Here is a 26100-nt window from a genome sequence, read left to right on the forward strand (position 1 = left end):
GGCAAGCCCATCCAGAAGAGGAGAACCCAGGAACCCCACCCATGTGCCACACACAGCTTCCCTGTCCATTCATTTTCTGGCACTTCGCTATTAATTTACCAAAGTTCTTAGAGGGAAAAAAAGGGTGTAAACAATTGGCTGAAGTATTATTTCAGTTTGGGTACAAATTTCAAATGACATCTTATCCCAAAATCCAATTATCCTGATGAACAAAGGATGTTTTACGACTTAATAGAAATAGTACAGAGGGAGTATTTTCTAACTAAAAGATTTTGTTGAAATATAGTACTTGAACTTAACACACATTTAAAAAAAAATCCTTTTGGGGGCCTCTTTTACAATACTAAGGGGAGAGGGGAGGGGAGAGCTAAAAACAAGGATATAGGATAGATTCTCTTCAGGTTTCCAACTATGATTTTAAAGTCCTAGGACTAAAGTAAGGAATTTATCCTGAGAAAAGGATCAGTCACTATAAAAATACACAGATTCAACCATAAATCCAAAAGCAATTTACTAAGAATCCTTGCTCGAGAAAGCAGATTGCTCTTTGAACGCACATCTCAGCCTGGGGGTGAGCCCGGGGCTTGCGGATATTTTACCGTGAAGAGCATAGTTCGATTGTCCTCAATATCTGTCGGCTGCACGATATTGTGTCCGCCAACGAGGTGGTTCTCGATGTCGCTTTCCTCAAAGGAGCTGAAAAAGCTACTGCTTCGAAGGCTGCCATCGTGCAATTCCTTCTTAAAGGCCAGCGAGCGCAGGCCGGGCTGGGAGAAGGACTTGCGCATGGGCCTCCGGGCCTGCTCCCCGTTCCCCACGGGCTGGAGCACACCCCGGACCTTAGCGGCCAAGGAGCGGCCTCCCGCGGGCCCCGGGGGGGCCTCCGGGGGGGCCTCCGGATTCTGGGCCACCAGGGCAAACTCGGCCTTCCTGCTGCAGCTCACGTGATTGAACTTCTCGATGCACTCGTCGATCAGGGCCGGGGGCGCCTTCTTGTGAGCCACCGTCACCCGGCCGCAGAAGAGCACCTCAAACTTCTTGGCGAACGTGTCATCGAACTCGGACGGGCAGTGGAGCTCCTCCTGGCGGGCAATCTTGCCGGCCTGTCGGATGGAGCTGATGATCTCAGGCACCTGCGGAGAAGGGGAGAGCGTTACTGGGCGCGCAGCGGCTGGCACCCCGGCACTGCACCCCGGCACTGGACGCAGGCAGCCCGCGCAGCGCTCTCCCGACCGCTCAGCCGCGACCCAGGCGGGACCCCGGGGCCATCTGGGGGCGCCAATGCCTCCCCAGGGAAACAAACACACACTTTCGCAGGGAGGAGCCGAGGAACGATGCTCATTGGGCACCCCTAATGCGCCCGAGGCCCGCGCCGGAGGCTGCACGTGCTTGCGACACCGCACAAGGGTCAGTGACGAGCCTGGGCATCAACCCCGGGTAGTGCCACTGCCCTGACCACGGTCCTCTCCACACTGCTGTCACCTCCCAGAGGTCTGTCTCCCCTGTGGCCCACCAAAACATCACGCGGTTTTTCTAGACTTCACAACAGTAGGTCTTGGAGAATCTTCCACAATAGATGGGGGACATGAGGATGACAAGCAAAGACTGAAATTACCGTATATGACATTTCTTCCAATCACATCATTATTTTTTCTGCAAGGACAACTGGCAATTTATTACCCGGGTCTCTATTTCCTCATAGTCGCCTGGCTCTGACTACAGGGCTGGGAGCTTTAACCGAGGAGCGAGCAGCCCAGACAGTATCATTATCGCGGCAACACACTGGGGCTTCCTCCCACACACACTCCGAAGCCTTCGGGTTCAACGCAGAGCCGTGATCAAGAGAACGAACCAAAGGGTCTCGTGTGCTTTCATGGTCCCTACGCTCCCGACCGGAGCCTTCAAGGCGGCAGCAGCACACATGAAGATGGGTCTGTGACCACAGTGTCTGTGTGGTCCCTTAGATGATGTGCAGCCACAACACTGAAACAAGACGGCACAGATTCAATCTTCATAAGGAAGCACCAGTTTTTGTTAGGACCTAACACCCAAAGCAACTTTTTTCCCTTTTTTTTTTTCTATGTAAGAAAATTCCATTTAAGGCCCAATACCCACAGGCTCAGTGTCTTCTAACATTATAGAGGAAAGAACAACAACAAAAAACCCATTAGGAATTCAGGTCAAAGATCTACACGTACAGGAAAGGGACGTGGTGGAGATTTGAAATGTATGCCTCTATTCTCTAAGACCCAACGATTCAGAAGATTTTTCTCTTTGTGATTTCGTATCAAACATGTCATAAAGACACTATCTCTGCCATAAGGATATATCCTTCCCCGTCCTAAAGACATTATCTCTGCCATAAGGATATATATCCTTCCAGGATATATATATGATGCAAAGAGTTAAACTATATTTAGGTATATCCTATATTTTTAAAATTGATTCCTGAAGCATACAAGCTAAACGATAGGAAATAAGCCAAAATTAACACATGCATGCATTTACACTCTTTGCTTGTGCTGTCACACACTTCCCTCCTGCCAAATTACACAACACATGGAGACCTGAAAGTGGTTAATATAAAAGAAATCAGGACAGAGAGAAGGGGGAGGGAGCCTAGGTTCCATTCGCACCATTGCCAACAAGTCACCGTAGGATGTGGGCAAGAACCGCCTCAGTTTCTCTTTGAAAAAAAAAAAGTTTGTAAAGACTTTGAGGTAAAAGTTATCTCTGTGAAGTAAAGAATTTTCTCTTTTTTTAAAGATTTTTTTTTAAGATTTTATTTATTTATTTATGAGAGACACACGGAGAGAGAGGGAGCCAGAGACACAACAAGCAGAGGGAGAAGCAGGCTCCGTGCAGGGAGCCGGATGCGGGACTCGATCCCGGGTCTCCAGGATCACAGCCTGGGCTGAAGGCGGCGCTAAACCGCTGAGCCACCCGGGCTGCCCTATTTTAAATAAATTTTAAATGAATCTGAAGAAGCCCTGATTTGTATTTAAAACTCTAGCTTTTTTTTTTTTTTAAATCAGGACTCCCATGAATCTTCCCCATTACTAAAGTCTCTGAACAGGAAAGTCTTACACTGGCTCATACAGGCTTCTGAGGCTTGTTAAAGTGTCATTTCTCCATGCTGGGTCTTCCCTTGCATCTGAGGTAACGGTGGCTTTCACTACATGATCCCAGGGCAGTGGAAATGTATGAAGTCATGTGAACCGATGGTGACTCGACAGCAAATGGCACAGACACGAGTAAGACACAGAGTGGAGAACCCGACTGCTCCCCTACTCCCCAGGTCAGAAGAGGCTGAGGAGCAACCACAACCTCGGCCAGGGCTGAAGCTGCAGAAGCTGTTCCAACAGCCCATCCTTCCTACACACTAATCACAAGCTTTGTGAGCTCCCTCTCCTTGTCCGATGAGTTGTTAACATGGGCAGAAAGGAGACAACGGGGGTTAAAAAGAATCATTGGGGGCGCCTGGGGGGCTCAGTTGGTTGAGTGCCTGCCTTCTGCTCGGGTCATGATCCCAGGGTCCTGGGTTCGAGCCCCGCATAGGGCTCCCTGCTCAGTGGGGAGCCTGCTTCTCCCTCTCCCTCTGCCTCTGCCTGCCACTCCCCTTGCTCATGCTCTATCAAATAAATGAAATCTTTTTAAAATTTTTTAAAAATTTAAAAAAGAATCATTGAGATTCTGACAAGAACACAAACCATCTCGGAACACTTGACAGCATATTGCCAAGCATCATTTCAGCAATAAATGGTGAACAGTTGAAAATTTAATGTTTGGGGATTACCGTAAGTAACACAGGCGACTTTTCCCATAGAAAATGGGCCCCACCTGTGTGTAAGTTTGTAAATCTGTACTGATAGTTTAGTTCCCTTTACCAGAACAGACCTGGAGCACTGTTTCTCGAGAAAAGAAGGCATAAGATCCACCTGTGATGAAATCCTGAATTCTCCATTCTTTTAACTCTGCCCTGGACTCACCTACGGGGTTACTTGTCAGATGAGGGGACTGAGTCATTTATTTCATGTTATTTCCAAAGATTTTTCTAGGTACCAAGAAATGCCAGGAGGTAGGGATCCAAAAGCACGTCACGGAAGCCAGGCGGCTCTGCCCTGGCAGGACGCAGGGCCCCAAGGGAAGCTAAACGTTTACAGACCTGAGATGGGGCCTGGGGAAGCCTGAACCAGGATGGGAGCCAAGAGAAAGGCTGAATAAAAGCTTCCAGAAGACAGAATATACAAGATCTGGCGGCTATGTGGATGGCGGGGCTTGAGGGTACGGAAGCCAGCACGCGTGACGTGCAGAGTCTGCCTTAGGCTGCGTGAGCAGGGAACACAGGAGTTCTGAGGACACATTACGAGCAGTTTGGCGTTTGTTCGTGTTGAGTAAGACCAGGAAGACGTGAAAGCAAAGGCATCTAGTGGGAGGCTGGGCAAATGGGCCTGGAGTCCAAGACAGGACATGGAGACTGGGACGTCGACAGCTCACGTCCAAGAGGGGGCTGACACCTGGGAACAGAACAAGGGAAAGTGAAGGAAGAACGCAAGGACGGGACCACAGGCCACACCAGTGTTTCAGACGAGAAGAAACCGAGGGATCGAAGGCAGAGGGGGAGGATGGGATGTGGTCAAGGATGACATTGGAGATGTCAACCCAGGCAGAGGGGCCGTTGAGAATCAGCAGCTGCTGGAGTTGGCAGTTTACAGAGACATAGAAAATTAAATCAAGGGGTGATGCCAATACTAACCCCTAAAATAAGCAAATTGAACTGAAAAGTGTCTCAAGGTAAAAAACTAGTCTATGAGAACATAAACTTCAAGTCACAATGTTTACCGCAAACACATTGACCCTTTTAGGGCGAATACACTGAGGCCCGTGGAGTTTATTTCCACTGATACGATCTGGGTACTTTTAACAAACTCTTTTTTTAGTGTAGTCGCAGCAATAATATCTACGTCACTTCTGATCACAGATAAGCAGATAGAGCGAATCAAAGCTAACTACAGCAAAAACAAGAACCTGAAAAGAATTATACTGCGATAAATCCAACAGGGGTTTGTGATTTTATTTCCTTTTACTTTGGGAATCACAACAACAACAAAAAATGTCAATTAAAATTAATCACCAGTAATAAAAAGGGCCCAGTTTAGACATAAAATTTATTAAACTGCTCTTCTGTCAACCTATTTGAGTTTACACTAAAGCTCCTTTTTAAAGTAAATCTGCACTATTCCACAATCAAAATAACTTTCTTTTGAATTCAGGTACTAAAAAAGTACAGTATATATGCATGTTGTTTCTGCAGCAGGCTTAAGTGAATATTGTTTTTATAAGTCACCAGAAAAATGATATTTAGAATGATCTTTAGTGTAAGAGAACTAGAAACATTCATTTCTGTAAATAAAGTCCTTATTTAAACATTTGGGTCAACTTTTTGCTAAGGATTTAGGGATTTTTAAAGGATTACGAACATACTGCAAGTGTAATTTTACTCACAGGGACTGAGGAAAGAGTTTCTAAAACAGTATTTAGAATGAAAAGTCGTTTTACTTTACATTTATACTTTTGTTTTGCTGCCAACTACTAACAAATAAATATCAAATGAGGAAGCTCAGATTTGTATTTAAAATTCTATAATTTTTTCCTGTTATTTAACATTAAAACATTTCCAAACTGCAAAAATACAGCAGGCTGCACTGTGCTTTTGTCCCTTGGACGAAATGTTCAATCACTGCAGAAAGTTAAAACAGGCACTTCAAAGAGAAAATTATCCTGCATAATTATTTTCCAGAAGGAACAGAACTGCGTTTCATTTTTGCTGGTAATGAGTGGTTCCTACATTTGCTGGCCAGAAACGAGGTAAACGTAGGGGAAGAAAACTAAATTAATCCAAGTATTTCCTCTATCTTACATGCCTTAGATTTTATACAAAACACTTATAGAAACATCCTCTTACTAGCGCTCCCTACTTAAATTATCGGAAGAGAATAAAACACCTGTTCGACACCATCCAGATACAACACGTGTGGACCTACATGTGCGGCCTATTGAGACTCGACTGACTACAGAGATGCAAACACCCCTCCTACCATGAATAAGATGGGATTCTTCTGACCTGAGAGGCTCACAGTCTAGGAACTGAGAGACACTGTAGAGATGTGTGATTTCCAGTAGAATGTAGAATTTTCCAGTAGATGCTAGAACACAACCATGAGCAAAGTGACTATGTGCTAAAGAAGCCTGGTCCTGAGCGGAGGTCTCTTATCTGCCTGTTGCTTGCAGATCCTCACGGCCAACTAAGGCCTCAACTGCTGCTTTACCCTTACGATTAGCACAAAGGTCAGACTCACGGGTTAGGTCTTCTAGAAAGAGAGATCAGACCCGCTCATTAGCTTACTGGGGCAGCATCTGGCACATTAAGAAATGCTAATGACCGCCGGCCCCTAACACGGGGCCACCCACATCATTCATCCTTATCCTTCTCTCCTTTGGGTCTTGATCTTTCCCTCTCATGTAAAACAGAGTTGCATTCAGCTTCCCAAGTTCTGAAATGGCAAATAGGACAAACTCTTAGCTTTCAAACGCCTTGAAAAGAGTCCCTGCAAACACAAAAACCAGCATCCTACTCCAAAATAATCATTTGAAAGGTTCACTACAACCTTTTGACGAAACCAACATGTTTCTACAAATGTTTAAAAAACAGACAAAAATCCAAGTAAATGATCTAACAGCTGCAGGAGCTAACGAAAGCAGTTGGGAGAAGGTAAGCAGAGAAGAGAGAAGGCAGCGCGGGAAGATTGTGAAATTATTCTGTGACTTTTCTAAAGCAATGTTGAGAAGTCAAAACATTTTGATTGGTTGGTATAAATACTGACAGAGATCACAGAATAAATCACTGAATGTTCAACAACCTGAGAATGTAAGTCCTCAAAGTCCCATCCTCTGCAGTGAATGCACTGGCTCTCCACTCAGCTGGGGCTGTGCCTGAGAACTGCCAGGATTTTAAGAAAACTAATGTATAGGGGACACCGGGGTGGCTCAGCGGTTGAGCATCTGCCTTTGGCTCAGGTTGTGATCCCGGGGTCCTGGGATCGAATCCTGTATCAGGCTCCCTGCATGGAGCCTGCTTCTCCCTCTGCCTGTGTCTCTGCTTCTCTCTGTGTCTTTCACGAATAAACAAATAAATAATCTTTTAAAAGAAAAGAAAGAAAGAAGGAAAACTAATGTATAGCCCCACCCTGGCCGAGATGAAGCAGCCTGTTTGGAAGTGGGGCCCTGGCATCCCCAGTGCTCAGAGGCACCAGACAGTCCTGACGGGCAGAGGCCCTGATGTATCTATCACCTGTCCTTTCTCATGTCACAGGGTAAGGACTGCTCCCTCCCTGCCCTGTCCCCCACACCATCATCCCCAAAACCTACTAGATTATGAAGGCCCTAGGCAACCTGTGTCGTGTAGCAGGACTGAGGCAGCCCAACAGCACAGATACACGCTGTGCTTGTGGCTGAGATGAACAAACTAGTGAAGACAAAGAAAAAACAAACAAAAAAACCCACCACAGATATTTGACATGCTGTTTATACCATGTAAGGGCAAACAAATTCACTGCGTCCCTAAGGTCTGAGCTCGTTAAATACATAGGTGTGAATGCCCTATAAGGAATGCTACTCCATAATTTGGATCAAAGTTTACTTCAAAATCTCTCAAAGATTAAGAAACACAAATATAATGAACCAACAGTTAATCACAGCAATCCCTCACATGATGTATGTCACACAATCTTTGCAAAGGGACACTAGGGTCCCTTTTCTACAAGGTAGAGAACTATAAACATGTAAATGTACTAGGAAAAAACATCAAACAAAATACTGGTTCCTTCTCCAGGACACACACCACAATCGGTTTTTATGAACGAGGCCCTTTTGAAGTTTTGCCACTGAGAGACCATTAGTAAAGGAATATTCGGTCATACACAGTGTGTATTTATTGACAAAACAGCCAAGTCAGCTAGAGCATTGGGCGCTAATACGGTTTTGCTTCTACCTAAAATCATCCAGGGCCAAATACACTAAACTTATTAAAGCTGATTTTCAAGCCAACAAGTGCCCAGGTGTTGTCTTTTCATGTCCAAATCCATAATCTTAATGAAACACTTCTATCCAACAACAGACACAAGCCCTTTCATCTGTTTTCATTTACGTCTCAAAACTGAAGTCCTTAAGAACCTCCCAGTGGTTAAAAGCAGTTAATTCAACCTCTGGTGCAGGACCAGTACCCCAGCCCAGCGCATCCCAGAAGAGACCCGTGCAAGGACAGTCACAGCATTTCTAAGAGCCAAAAACTAGCGACAAGAAACTGACCAGAAATAGAACTGACAAATATGTATTATTTTCATATAATCAGAAACACATAGAAGGGGAACAAGCAAGCTATTTTAGGTGCAACAACAGGCATTTGTAAATACTCATCATCGTCATGTTGAGAGGAAACAACAGGTGGAACAGAATCACATGTGGAATTCCACTTTTGCAAAATTTCACAAACGGGCAAAACTAAACTATGACAACAGAAGACGGGATAGGGATTATCTCTGGAGGAGGAGTGACTGGGGGTGGGCCATGTGGGGTTTCTGGGCTGTTCTGTTTCTTCATCTGGGCACCGGGTGTATGAGATTATTCAAACTTTGACATCACTGAGTATATGATCTATGTATAATTCTGTTTGTATAACATTGCTGAAAATTTTATGGGAAAATAGTATTTTTACAAGCGTGACAGAATTTGACTGAGAAAAGGGTAAAAAACTCACCCAAAGTTATCCCCGCTAATGAGCTGAAGAGTCAGGACAGCACCTGCCTGATGCCAAGACACATTCTCTTTCTACCACACCAAGACTTCATTCTTAATTCAAAAAGATTTCCCAGTTCCCGTGGTGGTCCACGTGTATTTTGGCTTTGGTTTGGGAGTTTCCTGTTTTGGTCTTACGTGGAATCCAGTGCCCTCTGCCCTAATAATAAGCAGTACCTCACCCCACTCTCATTCCAGTGGTTAGATGGCACAGAGAGGCCCGGGCCCAGCCCCAGCTCAGGAGAAGACTGGCAACCCTGGCCTAAACCAACCAGCATATTCTATTACCACATGCCGCCATATAATTAGGTCTGGGTTGGTCACGTAACCCAATCCAGACCCAGACTGGCAGGCCTATGCATTTTAAGGAACTGGTAGGAAAAAAGAAACTTGCTGTGGCTTTAGACCAGTGTGGTTCCCCATCTAGGGAAATTCAGCCCACCACCATCCCCCCTCTCCTGGGGGCGGGGTACATTTGGCAATGTCTGAAGATATTTTGGGTTGTTGCAACTTTATGGGAAGAGTTGCAACTGGCATCTAATAGGCAGAGGCCAGGGATGCTGCTGCATATCCCACAATGCATAGGAGAGCTTCCCCACAACAAAGAATTATCTTGCCCCAGATGTAGTATTGCCCAGGTTGAGAAATCCTGCTTTTGGACTTAGAATTCTAAGGACGCAAGCCTGGAATTTCCGGTGCCATCACAAATAAAGCCTTGCTGGATAGTTCCAGACAAGATGAAACAAAGACAGGGAGGAAGAAAATGGAAGAGACAGGGTGAGAATGATGGTTCTGATGTTTGAGGACCTGGATCCAGCCATGCCTGAAGCCAATCAACTGGGATTCTTGCCCCAATACATTTTTGATTGTGCCATTTTACACTGGGTGTCTGCCACTTGCACCTAAGAGTCCTGCTCACACACCCACCCTATAAAAAACTTTATGCTAAATTCTACATAAGGATGAATCACACGTAAATCCTATTCTTCAGTAACCTACAACCTAAACAAAGGGGATAAAGAAGACAAATGACTCAACACAGTAGAACGCCAACACTACAGAAAATGAAATGCTAAGAAGGGTGAGAAGACTGAGAAACGCAGAATCTCAGTCTGGAGTGCATTTCAAATAAATTATCAAGAGAAAATAGGAAAATTTAAATATTTACCAAACATTGCCCTTAGAATAAAACCAGCCACCAAAGACCCTCAGGGAGTCCAACTGACTCCATTTTTTCCCTATAAAAAAAGGGGGACTATATAAAATTTTAGATCACATCCAATAATGTTCAGAAAGAGCCGAAGTAGATTTCACACCTGAATGACTTGTTTACACATTATTCCCAAGCCTCTCCGCTCCCTGCCACCTTGAACAAGAAAGGGCTGTAATCACACATGATACACAAAGGTAAGAAGCGGGACCAAAAACCAGGGGTAATGTACAAAGTATCCACACCCTGCCTTACACACAGGTCTAAATGAGCCACTCGAGGAGGATTTTGCTCCTCTCAAGAGGTCGTGTTCTTCCCCTCTGCACCAGGGTCCACCTGGACAGCTGGAGAGGTGCCAGTCCCCAGTGACTGGGGCTGCTGGGCTATCCCGCGGGCCTGCTGCACATCCCTCTCCTGTGCTGACCTGTGAGCAGAATCCACTCCAAGGGAAAACAAGGCAAAGGAATTTTCTGGTTTCTGCTAGCTGTTCATAGGAAAGGCTTAAGGACAAACCTTGTCCTTAAGCCTTTCCTCCTGCAAAGAAACCAAACGGATACAGGAGAACTCTCTGGGCCGGGTGTGGGGTTCAGAGTCACCCCTGGGGAGGCTGCACTTGTTCTGTGAATCTCGGCACGAGGCTGGGAACAGCATCAGGGGCGCAGGACAGAGACGCACCCATCCCGAGGCCACACCCATCCCAAAGTCTTTTTAATCAAATCAGAACCTTCTCAGCCTCAAGTGCAACAACCCCTGAGGCTCTCGGACAACTCGCCCCAGACAGCACCTTACAACCTGACTTTGTGTACTTAAAACACACGGACTGCAATCTGTTAATCAGAATTGAGGCCAACTACTGGACAATGCAGGCTTTGCTCTCGAATTCTTCCTCGCCCTGTCCCCTTATTTTAAGAGGAAAATAAAGCTATGTTCCCCCTCTGGGATGCTTTCCTCCTACAAACTTACACTCTGCTCCCCAGTCCCTGGGCCCTCGGCTCCCAGTCAGCACCAGCCAAGGTGCCTCTGGGCCAACTGGGCGGACGTGTCCAGGCTGGAGGTCAGGACGTTGCAGGCAGGTTCCTACTGAGAAGAAGGGACAAGGGAGGAGGAACACCTTGCCCCTGCCTCTTCCTCCCTTCCAAGGGCTGAGGTCAGGACCCGCAGCTGGGCCCCATCCAGACCCGGCCAGGCTGTGCTCACCTTGCTGGGAAAGGGTCAACCTCAAGGGCCACGAAAAACCACTTCTCGGCAAAACACCCTCCTTTTTAAACACAGAGGCAGGATGCATTCCTTAGTCATCTTTATTTCTAGTAAGTTCAATACACATCCATGTAGAAGAAAAATATAGAAACGTATAAAGTTACCCATATAATCTTAAACTCAGAAATATCCAGCTAACGATATGGTCTTTCTGACATGGGGTTCTTTGCCTATGCTAAATGGTAATTTCTTTATTTGAAAAAAAAAAAAAAAAAAGGAAAAAAAAAGGCATATGCAGAGGATCAGCATTTTGCAACTAACTTTAATCACGGGCATACTGCATTGACATGTCATCCCCTAGAGAACCATCTATTCCTTTCTGATAACCACAGCATCAGTTCCATTCACTGCAAACACCATACACATAGAATACAAAAAAAAAAAAAATTAAACCTACTCAGGATCCAGTTCCAATGAAGCTATGCCAACTGTCATGAACTCTGTTCAATAATACACCATTTTACCAAATGTGTGATGAGCATCTCATCCTTTGCATGAACTGCCTGGACCTCGGGACACCCGGGTGGCTCAGTCGGTTAGCCATCCAACTCTTGGTTTCGGCTCAGGGCCTGATCTCAGGGTCCTGGGATCAAGCCCCAAGTTGGGCTCCACACTCAGCATGGACTCCGCTTAAGATCCTCTTCCTTTGCCCGTCCCGCTTGTGCTGTCTCTCTCTCCAAAATAAATAAATCTTTAAGGAAAAAAACCCCACCTGAACCCCTAGCTTTTTTTTTTTTTTTTTTTTTTTTTGAGTAGTTTGGTGGTTGTGTGCATGTTATGAGAGAGAAGTGCATGGGCGGGGGGTGGAAACTCTGAGAATGAACCCAGTGTTGCTTGTTAGACCTGAGAGAAGCATTCCACTGCAAGCAAAGGGCCCTCTAGGAGCAAATGCTGAAACAGAATAACCTCTGAAAAGACAGAGATGAATTCTCACTGCTGCAGATCACAACGCCTGTGCAGCCGCAGCTGTCAATCTACTACCCTGACAGGTCCTCTGGGCAGTTCTGTAACTGGAAATGCAGACATAGGCTCCAGCCTCTGCAGCTGCACCTGCAAGTCTGGGCAGGTCACCCACTTCTTAGAACCTTTCTAAGTCTCCTTTTCTATCAAAATGGGATGTTACCAGCTACCTCGGAGATTTGGAGGATAAAATTAAACAATAAGTGTGAAAGTTGTAGGTATGAAGCCTTGCACATACTCACTCCCTATAACTGTTAGCTGTTCCCTTCATGTTTTCAGAGTAAGAAAAGATCAACCCCCTATGAAAGGGACAGGACCTGAGGAGCCCAAGCCACACCAAACAGCCCTGGAGTCCCCAGGCGGGCAGCAAGAGAAGCCCAGGACCACTGAGCCACCAGACACCTGAGCAAAGAAACCACACTGGAAATGAATGATCTAGACCTCACGGCCCCACAGGAAGCCAGGCAGACAAACTGCCCAGCGGAGCCCTTCCCAAATACCTTACCCACATAACCACATACATAATAAACGGTTGTATTAAGCCATTAAAAAAAATTTTTAACGGAAGTGACACTACCTACAGGTAACGGGACTTGCTATTATTCCACCTGCCTTTCAGTACAGAACAAAAAGTTATTCTATGCCAGCCTGCAACAGATAATGCCTATCACATCAAGAATCTGACCATCTTTCCAAACATCCAAAGGCAACAGAACTCTCCCCTACCTCCTCACCCCACCCCTAACCTTCCAGAAATTTCAAATATGTAAAAGCAGGAATGCTCTGATTAAAATGGAGCTGAAAAAGCAGAACGTTCCCTTCCCCTCCTTCAGCCAGCGCTGAGGTGTCATAAGGACACACCGGAACAGAGTGTGAAAACCACTACCTAAAAAACGCACCAGTCTGTGGGTTGCAAGCAGTTTTTCTAGCTTACAGGACAGCCCTACAAACTCCAGAGCATGAATATCTGCTCTAAGACAGAATTATTGGGTATTTCATTCACTGATGTAGTCCAACATGCCTACAACAGTGCCTGGCACACAGCAAGTACTCAATAAATTTGCTCAAAGTATAATGGCAACTGAAAAACATTTAGTGGGGTGCCTGGGTGGCTCAGGCAGTTGAGCATCTGACCCTTGGTTTTGGCCCAAGTCATGATCTCAAGGTCTTGAGACCAAGCCCCTAGTCAGGCTCCACACTCAGTGAGGAATCCACTTGAGATTCTCTCTCTCTCTCTCCCTTCCCCCTCTCCCTGCTTTGTGCATATGCTCTCTCTCTCCCCCTCAAATAAATATTTTTTAAAAACTTCAAGTGACTTCAAGTGATGACAAAGAAACATCTCAAGAAGATCTTAGAAGAGAACCATGTTACATCTGTGGTATCTCCAACACAAGGTATGAGTGTTTGCATACAACAAGTATTTGCAGAAGAACAAATGCTGTAAAAATAATAAACCAGAAACAGTGGGACTAAGTCCTTTTGGATTATAAGATTCTTCTAGACAGCTGAAGACTGACCCCTTTAAACGCCTAAGCTATTTTTATTTCCACCATTTTTAGATGGGAACTCATTTAGTGTATTTTTTTTTCAAAGACTACAGAGAATGAAGTTTAACCCTTCAAAGGAAGGGCTGCAATGCACATGTATTATGATGATCAGAAGAGCTATTGAGAAAAAAAAAAAAAAAAGAAGAGCTACTGAGGTGTTGAACTGGGTACTGCTGTGGGCTGGAGCAACAGGCAAGACTGCATGGGATTAGCAGGCATCTCGGGTGAGAGCCAGTATCTCAGCTTTTCATTACATATCCCACATTCCTACCAATCCTCCCTGAGCAAATGTTGCCATGCTCTTCTCTTGAATGCATCCCACGGACCAAAGCAGAGGTTCCTAAACTTGTGTCCCAAACATAGTGACAGCATAGTGAAGCCTATGGAATCTTCTCAGAATAAAGTTTTTAAAATGTACGAAATAGAACACAAGGAAATACAAAAGAACTTAATTATACTAAAAGGGAATTACCCGAATAATTATGATTTAGTGGGACTCCTGGGTGGCTCAGTGGTTGAGCGTCTGCCTTTGGCTCAGGGCATGATCCTGGGGTGCCAGGATCAAGTCCCACATCGGGCTCCCTGCATGGAGCCTGCTTCTCTCTCTGCCTGTGTCTCTGCCTCTGTGTGTTTCTCATGAAAAAATATATCTTTTTTAAAAATTATGATTTAGTATGTACTTATTACCATATTTGACAAGATCTAGGGGCAAGTCAAATAAATGCTATAATTCAGAGTAATGATAAACATCAACAGTATTTTTTAGAAATGTGTGACTATTGTAGGGGCATCTAGGTGGCTCAATCAGTTAAGGGTCCGATTGCTAGTTTTGGCTCAGGTCATGACCTCAGGGTCATGAGATCAAGCCCCCACGTGAGGCTCTGTGCTCAGCAGGGAGTCTCCTTGAGGCTTCTCTTCCTCTGCCCCTCCATCCACTTATGTGCAGACATCTCACATGCTCTGTCTCTATTTCTCAGAGAACTATTTTTTTAAAAATGTATAACTACTGTAATGCAATATGAAAATAACTGGTTTTATTGATGTTACTGCCTTGGGAGCTGCTTATGCTACTGGATTTAATGACTGCATTCATAATTGAAGGAAATGCTAAGTTTTAGTTAGAAGTTAGTAAAAATAAAGATACAATTTTTTTTCTCTAGTTCATGGACCACCCCTCCCGGACCCCAGATCCTAAATTGAGAGCCCGTGGACTAAAGGAAGGGCCTGGAGGCAAGGGAAACCAGGTACACCCACCTAATTCAAAGATAATGGGATCCCTGGGTGACTCAGTGGTTTAGCGCCTGCCTTCGGCCCAGGGCATAATCCTGGAGACCCAGAATCGAGTCCCGCGTCGGGCTCCCTGCATGGAGCCTGCTTCTCCCTCTGCCTGTGTTTCTACCTCTCTATCTCTCTGTGTCTCTCATGAATAAATAAATAAAAATAAAAAAAAAACTAATTCAAAGATAACATAACCATCACCACCAGGCATCTCTCTTGGGGCCACAGTGTGTACATATTATATATATGAATAATGCAAGAAAGTCATCACACCATTCTGCTACAAACATAAATCCAACTGAAAATGGGAAAGCTGCACCAGAAGCTATGGCCATCAAAGTCTACAAAGAGAAATTAAAATGGAATGATGTCGTCAATATGGAAAGCAAATTCCAACAGAGTAAACCTCAAGTGTCCATTAGTTAGAGTTATGGAATTAATTTCTACATAATGCAAATTCTTCATCAATATAAAACCATTACAACCCTATACAAATGTTATCAAGACTCAATTCAAGTCTGATGTGAGTTACTGCCCAGCTACTCCTAGAATGTGACGATTTAGTCTAATAAACAGATGGAAAATTATTTTCTACTACAAACTTCATATTATCTTTGCCAGTGGGAGAAGAGGAAAAATGTGACAAAATTATTATCTTTGAATTCTCATTTCGGGAAACTTATTTGGGTTGCAGCTCACATTTGACAACCGCAGACAGGCAGTGGAGCCTTTATTCTAAACTGTCCTTCAATTGACTCGTCACTACCATCTGCTCATTCGTCCAGATCCAGTTCAAACAGGTCCTCGGCTCCACTCCCCAGGTTCCCGTGGCACCTGGACCTCTGTCGTCACATAGGTCAGCACACTGAGTCTGTCTCCCACACCGCACTCTGGGTCTGGGGTGGAATAAGTATCTAAGTCATTGTGTGGACCGTGCAGACCTTGTCAGAGCATTTACTTAACACACAACTTGAATGTGAAAGGAAAATAAATGGCAGTGTTTTAGTTCTCTACCTTAATATGCAAAGTGGATATTGTAATACTAATTAATCTCAATTTAAGTGTATTTATTTGAAAATACACCCAAGTGCTGTAGGTGAACTCTAATTTCAAAGGTAAGGGGCAGCCCGGGTGGCTCAGCAGTTTAGCGCCGTCTTCGGCCCAGGGTGTGATCCTGGAGACCCGGGATTGAGTCTCACGTCGGGCTCCCTGCATGGAGCCTGCTTCTCCCTCTGCCTGTGTCTCTGCCAATCTCTGTCTCTCTGTCTCTCTCTGTGTCTCTCATGAATAAATAAAATCTTTAAAAAATAATAATAATTTGAAAGGTAAGAAACAACAAAAGAGCTTTATTTTTCTAACTTCACCTAAAAATCAGGTAGAGAAAGTATGACCTCAGTATTACATAGAACCGCATGTACACTGTCAGGAGGAAAAGCCAAACTGCTGACACCTTCACCTGCACGGAAGCAATACAGCATCTGAGGCCCTGACAGCACCTCTAGGCCCTAACTGAGCCACCACCGTGCTTCGCACAGATCACCTCACTGACTCGTCACATCAAGCGTCTGAGGAAAACATTTCCATCTCAACAGAAATGCAGGCTCCTCTGGGTCAGGACCTGTGCTGGGCGCCAGGGCTGTACATGAAGTGGCACCACCTGGAGCAGGGGACCGAGATGGGACACTGGTTAGGAAAGGAGGTGAGAGAGGCCTTGGGAGCCACAGGAGCCTCGCCCACCAGGTGAGCAGAGCAGAGGCACCTGCTTGGAGAGTAGGCAGGGCAGGAGGAGAGGCCCCCACCCGCCTGCCCAGGCCCACCAACGAGCCCCCAGGGTGGGACAGGTGGGCCCGGGCCCAGGTGCCTGCCAGCGGGCCACAGGGCCTACAGAGAAGGGTGGCTGGGGACACACAGCAGGAGAGGGGGCAGTGGGCAGCAGGACCCTGAGAGTCACCCGGGGCCCACCCCATCCTCGCACCCAGACCGCATGATGAGTGATGAAGGGGGGGGCACATGCAGAGAAGGGGAGACATCGACCACGACCAGAAGGTGACACGGCAGCGAAAATGGGAAATCCAGCGGATGGGGCAGCCACCGACAGGTTAGCAGATCCCACGCACCGAGAGGAAAAACCTCCAGGAATCTGACACAGATTACAGTCTAGGATTTATTTACGAGTTCTCGCTCTGCTCAAGGCCGTTTCCTTGTCCAAGCAGCATTGGAAACGCTGAGAACCGCAAGCCTCGGTGAGCCGTGGCTTGGCTCGGGGTCCCCACTGTGACCCCCCTGTCCCATGGGCCACGGGTTCCAACAGACTGAAAAAAATGCCGTGTGTGTTCGAGAGTGGCTCTTTCTTCTACTTACTCAGCCCAAGACATACAGCGTGAAAAGATCTGGAGAGCTGGCAGTCTCTGGGGAACAGGAATATGCTCTCTTATCTTTGCTCATCAGTAGGTTGTTTTCCTATAATTTTCATGTATTGCTTTTGTGATCCTAAAGGTTATTTTTCATTTTTGAAAAAGTACTCCTTTCTTAAACTTTAAGAAATTTTAGAGATCATGGCCTACTCTTATTAGATGAGACCTTCCAGGGACAAAATTATTTGGAGAGTGGAGGGGGAAAGAAAAATCTTCATCGTAAATATATGATAAATTATTTCAACAGTACAAGTGAAATGGCATACATTTCTAAGTGGCCCCTTAAGTGGCATTTCTAATGCCTCACTATGTAACATACAAAAAGCCTTTAAATCATGAAATGCAATCTGAAAAAAAAATGTCAACATCTATAGAAACTAAAAACTTGAGATGACAGTCTAAATATAAAAAGTAAGATTCAAAAGGCTATCCTTTGATATGCCTAGGTAATTACTTAAGACAAAAATTATAGCTTAGATCAAAATTGGGATAATAGGCAGAACTGGTCTATTTTATGAAGCTGACAGTCCAACCCTAAGTTTAGATAACCATTAACCTTATTAACCAGGTAAATATTCTTGCTACTTCCTAATAACTGCAATAAAATGAATATAATTTAAATTCTGACATTTGTGGACACAGTATGGAATCCCTTTGACAGCAAGAGTATTAATTTTTTTAAACACAAAATTATTTACAGCCCAGGCTACTCCTCACATTTTCGGGGCCTTTTTCAAGGCACCACTCAAATTACTCAAAGCCAGAGCTCTGTCCTCCACCCCGCATCCTAACACCGGTGTGTGGGAGACTCTGGCAAGGCAGGCGTGGGCTGGACTGCAGGTCTGACTTTGTGCAGCATGGCACCTGCTGAAGCTCACGCGAGCTGCCCAGTCACTGCCCTGCCACCAGCATTGGTGAGGTGCAGGGCAAGTGCCAAGGAAATGTTTGAAATTTAAACTTAAAAAAAAAAAAAATACACGATTGCCAGACTCAATCACAATCCAAGGTGTCGGGGATCCCTGGTGGCTCAGCGGTTTAGCACCTGCCTTTGGCCCAGGGCGTGACTGTGGAGACCTGGGATCAAGTCCCACGTCAGGTTCCCTGTATAGAGCCTGCTTCTCCCTCTGCCTATGTCTGTCTCTCTCTCTCTCTCTCTCTCTCTCTGTGTCTCTCATGAATAAATAAATAAAATCTTAAAAACAAAAATCCGAGGTGTCATAAACAAGGCAATCATTTACAGCCTTTAAGCACACCACACCAGCTTTTAGGACATGGATTGCATTCTTGAATAAAACTTAGTCACATATGTTCAGGAATCCTGAGCTTCACTCAGATCAGGAGTAGAAATAGGTCTTTTCTCTTGTACCATTTTACCTTGAAATGAACTCTCCTCACCAAGTAGTCAGTCCTTCTCTTTAATCTTGATCAACAGACAAATGAGAACTTTGGCCAGTAAAGGATATTAGTTAGAACCGGTCTAATCTGTTTTTCGTTTAACGTATTTTAACTTTGTGTAATGCCAACTATAACAATAACAAGACTATTTGCTGTTCCTTGGTTTTCTCAGAAGTTTTAAATGTAAGATAACTTCAATAAATGTTTATGGAACTCAGACCATATCCTAGCACAATAGTGCAAAAGCAGAGTAAGTGGCTAACACTGCCTTCCTGCTTTCAGAGATGAAGGAAATCAATGAAGGAGACACACAAGATAAAAATGAAAGAGTATACAATTGCCCACAGAATAAATAAAGTAGCCTGAGCCTGAATTCATAACCAGTGCCTAGCCCTCAGCTAACATTTCTCTTCCTACCCTGACTCATGCTACCCTCCTACCTAGTGTGTGGGAAAGAAAATACGATCCTGTCCTAGCACCCAACCAAACCTCCACGGCCAGTTTCCCTAAGGCGGTTGACCCGTGTCACACTAAAGGGAACGAACTGCGATACTCTCAGAATCACTTCCTGTGGGGCACCTGGCTGGCTCAGAGGCTAAGCATCTGCCTTTGGCTCAGGTCCTGATCCCGGGGTCCTGGGATCGAGTCCTGCGTCAGGCTCCCCGCAGTGAGAGCCCCTCCTCTGCTGCTTCTCCCTCTGCCTGTGTCTCTGCCTCTCTCTGTGTGTCTCTCACGAATAAGCAAATAAAATCTTAAAAAAAAAAAAAATCACTTCCCATTCCAAAATTCTACTATTCTATAAACATAAATTAGAATATAGAAAAAATTAAAAACACATTAGAATATAGAATGAAAACATGAAAACAAAAAAATCCCAACATCAGGAACTTGTATGTTAAATCTGTCATATATGCAAATTGAAAAAAAAAAAATCTCCAAAAGAAAGAAAGAAAAAGAAAAACCACCAAAAACCTCAGGCAGGTAAGTAAGTACCCATGGGGCAGACATGGCTTGCCAGAAGTTCATGTGACAAAGATTTAAGGATTTTTAGCTGATTGTAAGCCCAGGATAAGCCAGCAGAGCGGCCTGGATACCAAAAGAATGAGAAGGAACAAACGCCTGTGGCATTAGGAGACATTAGGAGAAATGTCATCCTTACATTAAGGGGGGGGGGGGGGGGGTGTCACAGCTTCACCAGCCTTCCCACTGATGGCTACAGAATTGTCCTTTTCGGGGTTAGCAGACTTTAAAAGCAGCAGCAGCGGCAGCAGCAAGAGTCACAAGGCGCCTGCGATTCCACGGACGGGGACCAGGGCTGTCGGCGTGGGAAGGGGACGCCAGGAAGCCTTTGCACATCTGTCGTGAGGAAGAGGCGTTCGTGCTCTCATAAATGGGAAGGCAAAGTGAGGAGACATAAAACGAGAAAGATTTCTCCTTAGGATATAACAATCTTCCGATCAGAGCTGCGTGCATCTGGATGTCCTGAGCAATGCTGAGCGTCCCTCGGGAAGACTCGGGCACCGGGTGGAGGGGCAGGTCCACACTGCTCACAGTCAGACTTTCAATCCCCCCCCCCCACCCACTTAGGGCTTTATTTAAAGACAGGCACCTGCCTCTACCGCCTGCAAAGGCCTGCTGAGCAGGCAGTGGGTCCCAGCAGGCAGGAGTCTGAAAGCACAGTTCCTTCCCCGGCTCCGGCTCCCCGACGTGTCGGAGCGTGGGGGGCTGGCTTCATCTTCACGAGACAAGATATTTTACAATCAGGAACATTCCTAGGGAGCCAACACCGAAACCAAGGCTGACAAGAGATAAAGACAGCTGCTCCAGCCAGGAGCTGCTGCGAGCAAGGCCTTCAAAGCCCAGCTGCTTTTTTCCCACGCCCAGGGGACGGCTAATGGGTGTCCAGAAGTCTCAGTGACCTGCTGAAACTGAACTCTGATCGACGTCCGCTTAGTTCTAAACCCTGGAACGAGAGGTCCACCTACTGAGTGGACTTCTGAAGTCTCTGAATCCTGACGTTTTCCAAGGTGAGATTTCATCTGGACTTACAAGACGAAAAGAAAGATAAGCCCTAAAGGAAGGAATGGGGCAATGAAATCTTATGAATGTGATTAGCTCCGCTAGAAGTCTTTAGTAAAATGCACTTGCATTTCTCAGACATCATGGGGATGACTCTTTATGGTCTTCTGCTTTTCTCTCTACTCTCTCTCTCTCTCTCTCTCTGGGGATCTCACGCACTACCTCAAGACCAACAAAGATAATTTCTTGGGGAGCCTGGGGGTTCAGTCAGTTGAGCATCCAACTCTTGGTTTCAGCTCAGGTCATGATCCTGGGATCAAGCCCTGTATCAGGCTCTGAGCTTAGCTGGGAGTCGGCTTGAGATTCTCTGCCTCTCTCTCTTCCTTTATCCCAGCCCCTGCTCTCATGTATGCGCTCTCTCAAGAAAGAAAATCTTTTAAAAAAAAGATAATTTCTTGGGAATACCTGGGTGGCTCAGTGGTTGAGCGTCTGTCTGCCTTTGGCTCAGGGCATAATTCCCCAGGGTCCTGGGATGGAGTCCCACATCAGACTACCTATGTCTCTGTCTCTGGGGGTCTCTCATAAATAAATAAAATCTTAAACAAACAAACAAAAAAAAGAGGGATCCCTGGGTGGCTCAGCAGTTTGGCGCCTGCCTTTGGCCCAGGGCGCGGTCCTGGGGTCCCAGGATCGAGTCCCGCATCGGGCTCCTGGCATGGAGCTTGCTTCTCCCTCTGCCTGTGTCTCTGCCTCTCTCTCTCTGTCTATCGTGAATAAATAAATAAAATCTTAAAAAAAAAAAAAAGATAATTTCTTAATCCACATCTTTAGCTCTGAATTCTCTCAACTGAATGTTAACTTCTAATCACCTCTAAGAATCCCCAGACATCAGCACCATGACCTTAAAGCATCCAAATCAAGCTCCTCTCTTTGCCCTAAAACAGGCCCCTCTCTTTACCTGTTTCCCCAAATGCCTTCTAGGTAACTAGTTTCAAAATCTGGGAAGCTCCTCTTCGCTCTCCTCCCTCTACTTGCCATCATCGATAAGAGTGTGTGTCCCATTACTATGAGCCCCAAACCTCAAGCGCTGGTCTGAGCCCATACACACCCCTGCCAGGCCACAAGACCCCGCTAAGCTCAGCTGCACTGGGCCTCTCCCAGGACAGATATCCATCCATCCCACTCTCCACGGACTGCCCTGACGACATCAGTCTACTACTCACAAACCTCCCAGGGCGCCTCTCTCATCTCTACAAAACACCAACAGTGCAGCCAGGCCTTTAGAAACCTCCAGACGGCAGGGAAGCACTGCCATCATCTCCTCCTGTGAGTTCTCCCAGCAGGGGCCAAGGCCGGGGAGTCCATGCAACTCCACTCAAACCTATCTTGGGCTTCTGCTCATTTGGATTCTGCCTCACGTCTTGGCTTATGCAGCTTCTTCCAGCCAAACGTTCTTTCTCATCCCCTGAATGGGACCCTCGAACCACTCACTCAGCCTATTCATTTTACTGGGAAACAGCCTCAGACGGCTGGAACAACCGGCGTCAGGTCAGTTGGGCCGGACAGAACCAGACCTCCCCATTCAAGACTCTTTTTCTAGACCACATCAGGTCCGCATGGTTTGTTTTTACCTAGGAGGAAATACAGTCTTCGGTTTAAACTTTCCTTATGAGATGAAAGCCTCTAAACCATTACATTAAAACACATACATACACAGACACAGACACACACCAAAAAAACTCCCAAAACAAAACAGCACCAGCCACTGCCCAGATTTCTAGTCTCTCAGATTCACAAGCCTTATTGGATTTGCACTTTCAAGTTTAACAGCAGGCCCTGTGTGAGGATAAGACTGGTTTCCATCACAGGGTCTGCATGCAGGGTTTTGAGGGCGGAACGATCCTCTCTCCCACAGAGAGGGGCCAAGCAGGCTTCACTGCCTCTCTTTATGCAATCAGAATCAAAGCAAAACATCGTTAGACCTAAAAAGCCCCCAAAATCTGCAGAGAGGTACTCCAGGACACTGCAGACCTTAACAACCACGTCCAAACCACACTACTGGCTCCCAAACAGAAAGCACTGTTTTTGAGAAAAACAGTATTTATTTGAGTTAAACATGTACATCAGTCCTGTCCCTGCTGATTAAAAACGAGACTGTCAGGTGGGATTCACTGCGCGTGGACAGGTATCATCTCTGTGTAAGGCTGCCCAGAGGCTTTACATCTCCCTCAGCCCGCTCTACCACAGGCCTATGGGGTCAGCCCCTGCGAACACCAGTCTTCATCTCCACAAGGGGACAGACTACGCTTCTCCTCTTGGAGCATCTGTGTCTCGAGTGCCTGGCACCTGGCACAGAGAGGTTGCACAACTAACATATCGTGACCAATGCTGTACTTGAAGCAGCTGACCTTCTTGGCCAACATGCCTGGAAGCACCACAAAACTACCCTAAAAATGGTGTGGCAACTGCAAAACAGTAATACAGAAGTGTATGCTCTGGTGGTCTAGGTCACTGAACTCTTTCCCTGGCGGAAAACATCCACAGATCACAGTCTCAGCTAGTTTACACACTACAGAATTGCCGCAATCGAACGTTGCTGGGATATTCATTCTTTCAGCTAATATTAGGTGGTACAGACTCAAGGAGCTGCCCCTACTAGGCCTCCAGCGCTATATAAATTCCTATGTGCTACCTTCACATATCTTCAAATAAGGAAAGAGAAGCCCTTCAGTTTACCTACAAACTCAGTAATAGGGCTATTGGTGGAACTACAGGAGAGCGGTGACCACAGTAAAAGTATGAGCAATATTTCATATTCATACAACTCATCAATAGTCAGTACACAAAAGGCCACCATGTCATTACTCACAAACAGGTTTCTGGTTTGTGTTTCTGAAGCCACTTTTTACAATTGAATCTCTCATGTTTCAACTTTGGAAACTTACACATATAAGAAAAGAACCTGACACAATGGTGACCATCACAATAGACCCATGTAAATATCTCTGAGCAAATATTGTCTCACCCATCTTACAGTTTATTTTCACCTAATGACTGATTTCCTCTGGGTCCACCCTGTAGAGAGAACTTCCGCAAAATGCCATTTGGCCAATTCTCTGCCTTCGGCAGGCCTACAATTATGAACTCGGTTAAACAAATAAACTTCCTTCCTATTTTTAAAGTTTTCCAAAATTGGAGAATCTACATCTTTGGTTGGCACACTATTTCCTGGACTTACAAACCTGGCAGTGAAGAAATTCTTCACAGTATTTTGAGAGATGAAAAGGGCTTCCGAAACGGCCAGGCAGCTGCTCCCCACCTCTATTTTATGGAAGGGGAAAAACAAGATGAAGCTGTGACCTTGGGCAAAGTCACACGGTGGGGGGAGTTGGCTGGAGAGGTCGATTTTCCCCTTATCTGATCTAAATTACTTGTGGCCTGACAAAAGCATTTTGCTCTTGTTCCATGCTGCTGAAGCAGGGCTTATGTTTAATTCATGCAGAAGGTGATAGAACAACAAAGAATCTAAATATCATAGCGAGTACAAGGTGACATGAAGAGCTCTGGGCTAAGCAGACTCGGAATACCTAAAACTTCACTCTGACTTTGGGAAAGCCACCTTACCTCTGGAGGGTCCGGCTTTTTCATCTTCAAAAAGAGGGAACAGGATGAAGCAACCGCAAGTGGCGTCTCCACCCCTGACTTAAAAGATGAGGATGGTGCTATCTCCCCCCTATCCGGTGCTGAATCTGAGCCAGGCACTGCTCCAAGTACATCATGCGGGTAAATCATCCACGGCCTGGAGGGCACTTACCATGCCCATTTTGTGGATGAACACATTGATTCTCGCAGAGAAGGGGCTTGTCTGCGGTCACATCTCCACTGGTAACAACACGTGGAGGAGGGATCTGTCCCAGGCCCGTGGCTCCGGGGGCTCTCTCTTATCAGAGGTGGACAATCTAAGATAACTGGCCTGACCTGCAGTCATACAGAGTCCAAATTGAAAACAATTATAGCAATCACCCAACACAGTGTTCTCATTTCACAGATCAAGGACTCAGTGAGACCCAGGGACGTAGAACTTAATGTCAGGAAATGTAATGTAAAGATATGGCTACACCCATCCTGTTTCCTACACAAGCTTATCCCAAAAAGTGGCTTTAACCATGCATATCACTTAAAACATCTTGTGTGACACCCCAACATGACTGATGGCAGCAGGGCAATGAGTACCACTCCCAAGGCAACTAGCCATGGTTAGACAGCAAACTCGAGGCAAACTGGGGCCTCCAACCCAACCCTTTAATTTCCAGTCTTGTGTACTATCCTAGGCTCGAAGAAATGTTCAGTATGGCAGGATTCTCTGGAGAGCCTATTCAGGAGATCGGGTGTGTTCGGGTGGTACTGCCATTGGAGACCCTATCCTAAGTAGTCTCTAAATACACAGACTTTCCTAGAGAGGCAAAAATATGCTTCCACGGTGCTTTGAGAATATCAGATAATAAGTGGTAATACTCCTAAGGCCCATGACTCAAGTCAACAAAAAAACTAAAAATCAGGCTATGGTCATCTCAAAACTGACCTCTTTGGTCCATCATTTAATTGCCCCTAACCTGTCCACCAATCTTGACCCATCTTCAATCTTCCTGTCAGCGATTGTGCCTCTTATTTCCTGTTCTCTTCTCTCCCTAACCAAGAACATCACAAAATTCAGGCTTTTTAAAAATATTAGTTCCACTTCTTGTTTGATTTCAATCTTACACACCTGTTTTTAAAAGCACGTTAGGTGGACATTTTATGCCTCTCATCTAAGGAAGGGGGAAAATTCAAATTCTTGGTGGGACAAAATATTTTAAGTTCTGACCGCCCTCGCTTCGTATCTTGGAACATGTGCTGTAAAATCCCTTTATTACAGCGATCACACAGGTACAACAGATAACACGTGAATTTACAGCCAGGCAATTCAAGCTTCCATCTTAATTGCTCTCACAAATGACCTAACCTCTCCAAACTCCAGTTTCTTTATACTATTCTCCCAAAGAAACAGGAGGGAATAACACCCCACCCATGAAGATCTGGAAGCTGCTACTCCCCACGCAAAGGCTGGCACACGGTAAGTGCTCAAAAATGCAATCCTCTTTTCCTTTCCACGGTTGCATTAACACTA

General features: G+C 45.6%; 1 protein-coding gene across 6 annotated transcripts in view; it reads right to left on the reverse strand.

Moving 5' to 3' along the window:
• Positions 1-26100, reverse strand: part of TBC1D1 (TBC1 domain family member 1) — a 238846-nt gene that overhangs the window by 122754 nt on the left and 89992 nt on the right. For 5 of the 6 annotated variants that reach the window (XM_038533498.1, XM_038533496.1, XM_038533495.1 and 2 more), the window contains one exon: positions 600-1133. In XM_038533498.1, coding sequence (XP_038389426.1) covers positions 600-1133 — 534 coding nt within the window. Of the gene's footprint in view, positions 1-599; positions 1134-6098; positions 6117-26100 lie in introns of those variants that run through there. The other variant, XM_038533500.1, reaches the window with a different exon arrangement.

Source organism: Canis lupus, chromosome 3, assembly GCF_011100685.1.
Source record: "Canis lupus familiaris isolate Mischka breed German Shepherd chromosome 3, alternate assembly UU_Cfam_GSD_1.0, whole genome shotgun sequence".
Taxonomy (NCBI): domain Eukaryota; kingdom Metazoa; phylum Chordata; class Mammalia; order Carnivora; family Canidae; genus Canis; species Canis lupus.